This window comes from Panthera uncia, chromosome C2 (genome assembly GCF_023721935.1).
Source record: "Panthera uncia isolate 11264 chromosome C2, Puncia_PCG_1.0, whole genome shotgun sequence".
NCBI classification, from domain to species: Eukaryota; Metazoa; Chordata; class Mammalia; order Carnivora; family Felidae; genus Panthera; species Panthera uncia.
The window spans coordinates 54,515,439-54,527,771 of record NC_064810.1 but is presented as its reverse complement, the minus strand read 5'-3'; the positions used below and the strand labels follow the sequence as shown (position 1 = coordinate 54,527,771).

The 12,333-nt window shown below is 35.1% G+C and overlaps 1 protein-coding gene across 5 annotated transcripts in view; it reads right to left on the bottom strand.

Annotated features, from left to right (window-relative positions):
* DZIP3 (DAZ interacting zinc finger protein 3) overlaps nucleotides 1–12,333 on the bottom strand; it is a 130,901-nt gene that overhangs the window by 32,415 nt on the left and 86,153 nt on the right. For all 5 annotated transcript variants that reach the window (XM_049628142.1, XM_049628143.1, XM_049628141.1 and 2 more), the window contains 6 exons: nucleotides 9,041–9,166; nucleotides 6,055–6,197; nucleotides 4,645–4,765; nucleotides 4,049–4,192; nucleotides 3,859–3,960; nucleotides 1,925–2,044 (listed from right to left, as the gene is read on the bottom strand). In XM_049628142.1, coding sequence (XP_049484099.1) covers nucleotides 1,934–2,044; nucleotides 3,859–3,960; nucleotides 4,049–4,192; nucleotides 4,645–4,765; nucleotides 6,055–6,197; nucleotides 9,041–9,166 — 747 coding nt within the window. In that variant the 3' untranslated portion in view covers nucleotides 1,925–1,933. The remainder of the gene's footprint in view (nucleotides 1–1,924; nucleotides 2,045–3,858; nucleotides 3,961–4,048; nucleotides 4,193–4,644; nucleotides 4,766–6,054; nucleotides 6,198–9,040; nucleotides 9,167–12,333) is intronic.

The window sequence follows — 12,333 nt, the reverse complement described above, 5'->3', positions numbered from 1 at the left end:
CTACTGTGGTGAGTTCTCTGGCCCCATCCTTAGACCCAAGGATGGCCGAGTCAGCACCAAGAAATTCTTACAGACTGATTTTGTGAAGAATGCCTGTGACCAAGTGCCAGCACCTTCAAGAATTAGGACTGGCCCCGATGCTACTTATCCATATGATCTTAGGCAAGATGTACTTATAAAATGAGGTGATAGTCTTAGAGGATCATTCTGACATTCTATAAGTCTCAATGACTACCATCCTGGGTATTTTCCTATTCTTTGTCATAACAGAAAAAAAAAAAATCACAGTTAAGCAGATATAGATGTTTTAAATAGATTTAAAACAGTTTCAGGATACATTGGGACTGATTAAAAGATAAAATCTTTTCCACATGCAGTGAAATCGTAGTTGTAAACAAACTAAGAAACATTTTTTACAAGATAATTTGCCATATGACCTCAAGGTGTTAGACAATTTTTAAAGGCCTTATAATTTCTGAATTTTTCAATTGAGAGATTCTTGGCATTTTAAGTGTCTAGAAGACTGCCTTCATTTTTGGATATTTTCTTCTACATTTTCCAGTCATCATTACAGAAGAAAACATTTAGCATACAATTACAGAAATAGATAATTAACCAGATTTAAAGTAACTTCAAGATACATTTACACTGAAATATACAGAGAAAATAGCTGAGTCAAAACACACATTCACAGTCTCAATTTCATTAATTTATGGAAACTATTTAAATATGAACCAGGTAACATCTTACATGGTAACTGAATTCTTTATATTTAACTAGAGACATGTATAACACTTACAACATTTACACAATACTATTTTCAAAATAGGGTTTTGACCTCTAAGAATAAAAGTTCTTAGTGACAAACTTTAGGCAGCAGCTTAGCCCAGTGGATATTAACTTTGTTCTAAGAAGCAGCTACATATAAACAGTCCCTCATACCCTGCAGCAAGACAAAAGTGATATTAAGAAACTTTTAAGGCAGAAAAAAAGAATCCTACAAGTGTAAGGTCCAATGACAATGTTTACAAATGAACATAAGATCTCAATTATTTAACTGAGCAAGTGACTTAATTTACACATTAACTCCTTTCCTGTTTCAGATTCTGGGAATATTTATGCTTACCCTACTGTGCAAGGCATTGAGAACACAGAGGAGGATTGGACATGGTTTCAGTGGTGGGCTGGTACATGTTTAACAAAACCCTTCTTGGGAAGAGAATCCTTTACTTATAATATTTATGGATCCCTATGGTATAAATACTCCTATGTCCCATTTCAAGCTACCAACAATTTGGTAACTGGCTCACAAAATTCCTAACAATTCAACAGTCATCTCTTACAAACTATTATTAGCTAAGCTCCAATACACTACTGTATGGTCCCCACCCTCAAGTAGCTCGTAATCTCTTTGTGGGTACACACTTAAGAGGCTAGACAAGAACAGGGAAGATAGGGATAAAATTTAAATAATTCAGTTACAGAATTTGTAAGCAGTTTTAAAACTCAAAAGGAACAAAATCTGTGGAATTTTTGTACTTGTTTTCTATTCCACTTTTCCTTTTAATTTCAGAAAATTAAAATGCAGCATATTTTCAGTAAAGGGTAAGTGGAATAAGAAGGAAAAAGACAAGAAAAAACATCCCAAGATTTATGTTAACAGTGATGTTTCCATCAGAAGAAAATGCTTACTAAGATAAGGGCAAATATAATATAACTTTTAAAATTTAAGCCCTTTCAGTTCATTTCCAAGTCCTGAAGATTTATCCTGTCCTCTTTGGCTGCAGCTTTGATGAGATTAGTATCATGCAAAAGAAGCTAGCTAAAGAACACACTTCTTCACACCACTCACACTATCAGCTCATAATAATAAGGCAAAACTAAATTCTGGAATATGATAACTGAACTTCTTTTGCATAGTCACCTTCTTGGATCAGATCTTGGGTAAGTGCCGGCTGGGGTGACCAGGAAATTCTTCTGGTAACAAAACATGGAGTCTACAGGTTGGGCACGTCCCCTGTTGCATCAGCCAAGGTCTAATGCACTAAAGGAGCAAAAATATTCATGTCAGACTCTCAGAGTTAGACTAACAGAGGTAACTGCTACACTATATAATCAGTTACCAGCCAACCTGTCTTCTGGTGGATCTTAAAACCTTATCTAGGAGATTGCCAAGCCAATTGCTGCAATAATGGCACCTTCTCTGATTCACTAAGCAATATAGCTGGTACACTTTTCAGCCAGTTTATTAGGATCCTTTCTCCAAACCCAATTTTCAGGATGAGTACCAATTCTTCCTAACAAAGAGGCTGAGGAAACCTGCCACATATTTTTCCTCTAGTTAATTATATATTGTTCTCCTTTATAATCCAGAAAAAAATACAAAAGTGACTAATACCTTGTACCAAGTGCTAATGGTGTTTTGAATTTAAAATCCCTAGATGATGGATATACTTTTCAGATGTCTTTTTGGTGAAAATGAAGTATTCTTTAGCTATGAACTATCTGTTAAGTCATTCGCTTGAGTAAAAACTCTCCAAAAACAAATCAATTTTACCTGTATAAATAATGAGAGCCAGGTCAGATGAGAGAAGATTAAGAATAGGCACTATACCATTTGCAACTACGTGGATGGAGCTGGAGGGTTTTATGCTCAGTGAAATTAGTCAGAGAAAGACAAATATCATATGACTTCGCTCATACGAGGACTTTAAGACACAGAACAGATGAACATAAGGGAAGGGAAGCAAAAATAATATAAAAACAGGGAGGGGGACAAAACATAAGAGACTCTTAAATGTGGAGAACAAACAGAGGGTTACTGGAGGGGTTGTGGGAGGGGGGATGGGCTAAATGTGTAAGGGGCATTAAGGAATCTACCCCTGAAATCATTGTTGCACCATATGCTAACTAACTTGGATGTAAATTAAAAACAAACAGGAAAAAGAATAGGCACTATATATTAGGCTCACTAATTGTAATAACCCTAGAAAAGTAACCTCAGTGGGTCACCTGCTTTCTATTCTACAGACAATGGCAAAGAATAAGAAGTTTCATTAAACATTTATTTTCTAAATGGAAGCTTCAAATGGCTCAGTATCTTTCCTGGTCTTTTGGGAGTAGCCGTTCTGTGTCCACTTCTTCATATCAGAGTAGATACAAACTATGTGTCACGTTATACATATACGGCTTGAATGAGCCGGCTACTTACTGTTCACTTCCCTGAGAAGACTGTATGTAAGATTATCTTTTCCTGGGTCAAATTACATCTTTGTGCCATTAGACTTGGATCATAAATTGTATATCGATAGCATTTGCACAGCAACACCAGAAACTAATCTATACAAATGCCAAGAATCAACAAAAGATATGCCAGTCTCAGATTTTTCTAATATCAAAACTGAAACTTGAGCACCTAAAAAGCAAATACAAGGCCCGGAAAGACGGTTAAGGTGAGTCTTTTGCTTTCTAAGGGAAGGGGTCATCAGTAAATGGGAACAAAGGACACTATATGTTATTTATAGCAAATTGAGATGAAGTGACACAGTTGCTGTGTCAATCAACATTCCCTCCAGTTCTATTTGAAACTACTCTGTATTATTTCAATTTCATCACTGTCTGTCTTTTCGTGTAAGGTATGTAGAGATCTGAGAAAGCATGGTGCAAAGTGGGGCTAGGTATGGGGAAAACAGGCATCAATGTTTCTGTGTGGTTCTCCAAAGCCTGGAGTTCTTTCCCATGGAATTCGTAACACAGCTATAGCCATGATACATATAAATGACTTCAAGTAAGGCAGTATGAATCTTGCTTAGTTGATTAAATGGCAAAATATTTAAAAAGATAAGTTTAAAGGGTTACCTGAGAATGGAATTTGTGAGCACAAGGCAAAACTGAGAGGTTTTCTGGAGAGAGATTCTCATGACAAATCACACAAGGCTCCTTTTCTTCCTCCTCTTCATCCTAGGGAAAATACACACAGAAGGCCCAATTCAGCTCCTTTCTTTCTCCCAAATTTAAATGTATTTAGAATCAACAGTCTCATTCTCACCAAATTATTGTCTCCTTCCCATGTGGCAGGCCCTTGTGAACTAAGGGGCCTCCAGGCTGGTTTGGGGGGCTGGGCGGCATTAGACTGTGGAGGAGTGTGGCTGGGTGAAACACAGTTACCATTTGGCACAGATTTTCCTTGACTCTGAAAGTAAGAATATTATACTTTTTTTTTCAGAAGTGTTCAAAAACAGGAAGAATTGGTAGGATAGCATAGAAAATAGGGTACAGTGAGAATTAGCAAAAGGATAAAGGTCAATTAGATTTGTGAAAAATCCTGAAATAAAATGTTAGTAATATTACTTGTATACTCAAAGCCAAGTTAAAAACAACTCTATATGCCCTTTTAATTAAAACAAGTCTTTACAAAAATTAGAAATAATGTCTTCCTTTAGAGTCAAAGTAACCTAGAATCAATTCCAAGAGGATCATTTTTATTCGAGAATGATCAGGTAGTATTTCAAAAAGACTTCCTATACCATTTAAGTTGAAGTTCAATTTTTAATAGATGTTTAATGTGATTACAGGTTATTGGAACAGACATGAAGATAATTAAGACTGCTAACTACCTGATACAGGTTTGTTTTTGTTTTTTACCTGTGATCTCTTGGGGTCAATAAATTGGGAAATCTTGTACACAATTTCATCAAATGTCAGTCCAGATAAGGATTTCCCATGAATGTCCTTCAATTTCCGTAAGAAATCCGTAAGCTCCTTTCTGGAAGAGGTCAAATAAAGAGCAGTGGTGATTTTTCCTACTGCCTTGAGGGCATGCCCTCCATACAAGTTACAAAATCCTATCATATGATGGGTATGTAGAATAGAGATGTGGCCCTTTAGGTCTCTGATCTAAAGTCTACCTAAATTTATCTTAAACCAAAATGAAAACTCAAGTTTATTTAATATTTATTCTTTCCAAAAAAGAACTTTAACTGTTTTTGAAAACTTACTGTATGAAAATTGAGGTTGTTATCTACTTACTTATGTACTAAGCTCTTTATATCATGTCTCTAACTGCTCTTACTCAGGACTAAAGTACTCCTTTTAACTTGGGTTACTATAGGTCTCTTTTCTGTGTTAATATTTAATCTTTGTTTTGTTTCTGAGTTTTACAAAATTAAAACTGAACAGAGAAGCTAGAAGACACATTAAAATAATGTAGGTTTCTTTATCACACAATCAATACATTCCTTTTCAAATCCCATATTCCGTTGACTCAAAGTCTGTATACATTTTTGGTAGGATAGAATAGGATGAAATATTTTCTTTCCCAAATGAAGTGTCAGGTCATCAGCCTGGTAAACTACCTTGGATTACTATTCATTTTATACATTTTATATGTACATATACTTATAACTGTATTACAGTTCTATTTTCATTGTCTGTTCACTATATTTAGAAAACCGTAATCCTGAAGCATACCAATATGTTCATTAAATAAAAGTGTTAGCCTTCAAATGAAAATACTGGTTAAAAACTGGAATTATTTCCTTAAATACAAAAGGATAAAAAACTTCATTTCTGGAGAAGAAAAATATCTTTCTGCTAAAGTCAGAACTGTGAAAACCACAGCAAAATAATTATTTCTTGCATTTAACTGTGTTCCCTAACAAAAACTAAGAGCCCTAAATAAAATTAAGGAAATAGGAAAGTAAAACCTGATGTTTGGGCTTATATATAAGCATACAATCAAAATTCATTTTGGAAAGAGGTTATTAATTATTGTAACTGGTGGCATTAAAATTGGATAGGCTTATGACTAGTTATACTTTTTAGTAAATGAGCAAACCTAAATTTAAAAATCTATTCTGTCATAATTTAAGACTAATATATTTAGTGAAGAGGCTTAGCATTTATATTGAACAGTATCCCTTTAAATTTCATTTTCCTTACCAAGGCAATGGAAAAGAAATATATTTGTGTGTATGTTTGTTTCATTCCCCTAATTATGGTGGTGGAAAACGTAGAGTATGATCTGTACTCACAACTAAATAAAAATTAAGGTACCTGGTTTGTTGTGGAAAAGCAGTTTTCAGCCTGTCTATAATCCTCTCCCAATTCATCATGGGGGGGTCACTTCCCAGACCTGCACTGGGAGGAGGCCCAGCGTCTCCCACAGGCGCCGGTACAGTCCAGGCTATACCAGTCATCTGAAAGGAACACAGAGTTATAACCCATCAGCTTTAGTTATTAGGAAGTAACATTCCATGACAACATGGTATTTCCATACCTCAGAAAATGGGTAGAATGAAGAGGAAGAATATCGACCTATACATTCCCTTTTTAGAATTTTTTAAAAAATTTAACTAGCACAATACTTCTTGTTTTTAATTACCCTTATTTTGAAAAGGAGACATGTGTGTCTCCGTAATTGAAGAAATTACAGAAATACAGAGTATTTACTGCTGTATTTTAGAATAGTAAAGAAACAACTAGTGTGCTAACAGGGGAATGAGTGAATTATAGCATATTTAATCAGGTCCTTAGAAACATATCTATATATCTGAGAAGAAGACATGCCCATGAAAGGTTTTTGTTTTGTTTCATTTGGTTTTGGTTTTTTTGAGAGAGAGGGGGAACATGCACATGCATGCATGAGCAGGGGAGAGGAAGAGGGAGAGAGAAAGAATCCTAAGCAGACTCCATGCCCAGTGCGGAGTCTGATGCAGGGCTCGATCTCACAATTGTGAGATCATGACCCGAGCCGAAATCAAGAGTCGGACACTTAACCAACTAAGCCACCCAAGTGCCCCATTATGTTTCATTTTTTTAAAAAGTCTGTGGTATAGTATTTATGGTAGGGCTCATTTTTATATTAAATTAAAAAAATACATATGCATAGAAAAGGGCTCAAGTTATAAACAATCTGTAAACTGATTATTTCCTAGGATTTAACTGCAAAATAATTTTACTTTCTACTTTGTATATTTCTGTTATTTGCTTTATGATTTAAAAAAATTTTTTTTTTACTTACATCCAAATTAGTTAGCATATAGTACAACAATGATTTCAGGAGTAGATTCCTTAGTGCCCCTTACCCATTTAGCCCATCCCCCCTCCCACACCCCCTGCAGTAACCCTCTGTTTGTTCTCCATATTTATGAGTCTCTTATGCTTTGTCCCTCCCTGCTTTTATATTCTTTTTGTTCCCTTATGTTCATCTGTTTTGTCTCTTAAAGTCCTCATATGAGTGAAGTCATATATTTGTCTTTCTCTGACTAATTTCACTGAGCATAATACCCTCCAGTTCCATCCACATAGTTGCAAATGGCAAGATTTCATTCTTTTTGATTGCTGAGTAATACTCCATTGTGTGTGTGTGTGTATACACACACACACACACCCCCCACATCTTCTTTATCCATTCATCCATCGATGGACATTTGGGCTCTTTCCATACTTTGTCTATTGTTGATAGTGCTGCTATAAACATGGGGGTGCATGTGTCCCTTCAAAACAGCACACCTGTATCCCGTGGATAAATGCCTAGTAGTGCAATTACTGGGTCATAGGGTAGTTCTATTTTTAGTTTTTTGAGGAACCTGCATACTATTTTCCAGAGTGGCTGCACTAGCTTGCATTTCCATTTTTTATGATTTTTCTAATTATAAAAGTAGTTTATGCTATAGTTGAATTTTCAAAGAAATAAAGATGAGACCACTACTAGAATGTCTGCCCCATGTCTCATGAATGTTACAGACAAAGGTGGTATGCAAGTTGTAGTGACACCTCTGAGCCATGAAACCATCAGTTTTGCCATATGTTATGGCATTTCTTCTTAGAAACTTTAAGATTCTAATTAATATCAGGAAGTGAACACTTTTAGCTGATTACTAGGATAATTATAAACATGACAACTTTTACCTAAGGCTTTACAGGTTATTTTCAAATATAAGATTACTCATGAAAGATTAGCAATTACTAACAGCTACTGAAGTAACTCCTACAAAGCCTACTTAGAGGAGAAAACTGCCCAGACATCTGGGTTTGCCTTAGTGTCAACCTTTTCCCCAGGAATCAGAAAATAATCTTATTAGGTTGAGGTACTTCAAAGTTTTCAATAAGGGTGTGTGTGTGTGTGTGTATGTACACACACACAAAACTATCTTTAATATAATGATGGGGGAGAAAACCACATGAACAACACTGTGATATCATGGGGAATAAAGAGATGTGGTACTCAGTTAACATGTTAAGGTCTATGTACATATTTATTAGCAGAGTCAGCCTCTGCAAAAATAAAGAGTCCATCTGACTATATATTTCAAAGGGAGACTATTTATAGGTATAAAAAACTGATAAGAATGTGCTTATGGAAAATCAAGATTAGAGAATTTTCCTTAGTTAATTAACATCAATCTTCTGGGACAAGATTTTTTTTTATTAAAAAACATTTACCTTTGCCAAGATTACAACTAATAATCCTGGTCATTTAAATTTTCTCTATTGCCTCTTCAGGTTTGGATAAGGCTTATCTGGCTAGTTGTAGCTAGGAGGACGATTCATCACTTTATAGTATATTCCAAGGTGATGCAAATTATATTCTGTTTGTGTGCTACTATACATATGTGTGTGTATGTTTGTGTAAATAAAGTTTTTCTTTAGCTTTGTGGCATAACTTTGTTATGAATTGGCTTCTTTGCTTTCTAATTACCCATCAAACATGCTAAATATAAATTATCTATTAAAAATATTAATCTACCCTATATTGTTGCTATTATAGAAGCAAAACTATAAAATCCTATAAGGACTGTCTACTATAAAAAGGTATTTATCTTTGTCTCCAGAAGCTAAACCAGTATCAGCTAACAAAATAATATATGGAATGCTCTTAGCACAACACTTCAAATGGAACTATTCATTCACCTGTCATTCAGCTATCCTCCCCTCCACTACTACCACCACCATCACCACCTATCAAATAAACAGAACACATTCATTCACGAAGTCTACTGTGGTGATAACAACTATTCCACCAAAAAGGGATCTGTACCAGCGGAGCTCTAGGTTGGCCAGGTGCAGAGATGACTCCAGGGCAAACGGCAGGCATCTGAGGAACAGTGAGTATGGGTCTAAAGAAAGATTCTTTCATAAGAGGTCTTCCCAAGAACTGCTGCATCTAAAATAGAAAAGGTTAAAAAAAACAAAAACCCAATACATTTATATATTAAATAGGCAATGATCTAAATTCATAGAGCAATGTTTGGGGGAAAACAATTTGAAATCTAGATACAAAGCACTAGCATTAGAATTGGTGTTGTCATAACAGTTAAATGTACGCATTTTTGGAAAAGCTAAGGGTAGTGAATATACAAAAGAGCAGAGAGAGAAGAGAAGTGAGTTCTAGTCTCTCTTTCTACCTGGCTGGGTAACCAGGGATGCCGTTACTAATCTATAAAGCAGAGGGTTATTAGGTTAAGTAATTTTTAAAGTTCCCTCCCAACTATAATAATATAGGACTATGCTAAGAGGCTCCTCAATGAGTACTGTCCACATTGATGAATAATACTGATACTCAGAAATTATAAAGGACCAAAGCTGACTATAGAAAATATTACTTTCCTTGGTTATGCATTGCAGGGAACTTGTATCACCTGATGGATTTTGACTTTATGGTTAGCTCCAATGAGAGCAGAAAGCTGAAGTGCAGTGGGCCTGGGGCATAAACCCCCTTACAATGACTTGTAGACACGCTTATAGGTGTTACTGCACCTTCCAGGGGGCTGTGGAAAGCTAGCCCTTCTTAGCATCTAGCAATGGGATGGATACCTTACTGACTAGACTACAGAAGAGGACAGATTAAGTTTCTACTATGTGCCAAGTCTAGCACTGGCATAAACAGAAATTCAAATATTTTTTGAATTGGAAAAAAAAATGAACATCAACACAGATCATAGATTAATAGGGAACAATAAAATGAATACATGAGGTTTACACCGGATTCTTATTTAATAGCACTAAAGGAAAGACATTGTGTATATCATTGTCTATAAGGTACTCTTGCTAAAAATACTGAACCTGATTTTAAGCAACCGTCTAGATCTAATCAACAGTTTATAGAAAACAGAACATGTACAATGACATCACAAGGATGCAATCAATTAAATCAATAATGTGGGAATTTGAACTTTTTTAACAAATAAATGACATGAGTAAAAGAGAGGGGGGAGGGTAGCTGCTAGAGATTTAAAGAACAATGAGCCACATGCGAAGTTTAAACTTTATTTGAATTGTTTTTAAAAATAAGTTATTAAAAGAGTAATTATAATCAAATTGGAAATATTGCAAATTAGGTAAGAAAAAGACATTTTTAAGGCAATTGGGAAATATAAATTTTAACTGGATTTTAGATATTAAAATTTTTAATTTTCTTAGGTAAAAAAATGGTGTTATCATTATATCCAATAATAATAATATCCTCATCTTTTAGGATGAAGTATACATGGATGAGATTATATGATATGTACTTTAAAATATCCCAGTAGGAAGAAGAGGATGACATGAAACAAGATTAACAAAATGTTGGCTCTCTTAGTTCACAGAGGTTCATTATACTATTCTATTTTTGTGTTTCAATTTTCATAATGTAAAGTTTTTAAAGAATGAACGGATGGTGGGTATGAGTCAGTATTCCTGCTCTCTTTGCAGACAGCCACTACCTAATACTACTTGGGAGAATTAGATAGCCAGGGTACAAAACCCAAGATATAATAAAAACATATAAAAAATACTGGGTTAAACTGGGAAGAGTACCCCTTATTTCAGATTTCTCAGGTTAGACTACTATACATTTAAAGCCTGTTGACTATTCTTTATAATACTAGGATCTCAGAGATAGATGAACTCTTTGTATGTATGTATGTATGTATGTATGTATGTATATTTCAAGTTTTTATTTAAATTCTAGTTAACATATAGTGTGATATTAGTTTAAGGAATATAATCTAGTGATTCATCACTTACATACATACCCATAGATGTATTTTAGTAACCAGGTCATCTAGTATAATTTCCTGGTGTTATACATGGAAAAAACAAAGTCCAGCATAGCTGATTTTTCCAAGAATAACATAGTTATTCAGAGAGTTAGGACTTAAACCCAGATCTCTAGTATGTTTCCATTGAATAATCTTAACTTACGGCAAATAGCATCGTTACATTTCTAGCATTTGCACTCTCAAACTGTTCCACTAATGTTTAGTGGTCGCTGATGCTTGAACTTGAACACAACTGTTAGTTTTGATCAAACACAGCGGTGATGCTAGTTAGGAAGCACAAAAGATACACATGTACCTCTCAGATGTTAGCAGAAGGACGCACAGAGCTTAACTGCCAGTGGGGTTTTCCCTTGACTAAACCTGGGTTAAGCCCCATCAGACATAAGAAAGCCTTCAAAGTGATGAGGATCTAGAGGTCAAAGTTTAACTACATATGTCAGCTATGGAGTTATCACTGGTATCAGACAGCTTGTGCTGATCTGGTTTCAAGAAACTTCAAAGAAAACTCTGTATGTGGCTTCGGAGTCTCTGGAGCCATTTTATATTTAGAGTTATCGGAGAGTTTAACTACAACCTATAGGTGGTAGTTTGAAAATGGGCAGAAAGCAGTTTCTAGAAATCATACAAGCATATGTGTTACTTCCTGTAGAACTACAAGGACTCTTTGGATTTCTCCATCATTTGCATATAATATTTCTTATCGGGGTAATTGAGTATGATGAAGTTCCAAGCCTAGAATAATAATGTTCATAATGTAGTGCTCCTATAAAAACTGAACTAAAAATATAAAAGGCAATACTGCATTCTAAAGACCATGGTGTACACCACATAATGCTTTTAGCTTTGGATTCTGCTTTTGAAACACAGTGTAACTCCACACAATTCACACAATTTTCAAGTTCTCTGATACACTCAACTATTTACAGAAATAACATTTTCAAAGTTCTACTACAAGCAGAAGTGCTGGGGTTGAAAGTGACTGGCCACTAAATATCTCACACCTTACTCCTTTTCCTATTCCCAGATGTGTTTTGATAATAAAAATGATCACCTAATGGTTCTTTCCTGAAAGGTCTTTTGAAAAGCTGTGTGAATTTATTGGGTTAAGGTACTATGTTTCCCAGAAGGATAATATAAATAGTCCAACAGAGAGATAGCTGATTGAGACTCACTGATTCCCAGCAATAAGCAGGAAAGGGGCATAAATGGAAGCTACTAAAGGTAGAATAGGGATAAAAGTTAAGGAACAGAATGTTCAAAGTAGAAGTGGAGGGGTGAAGTCTAAACT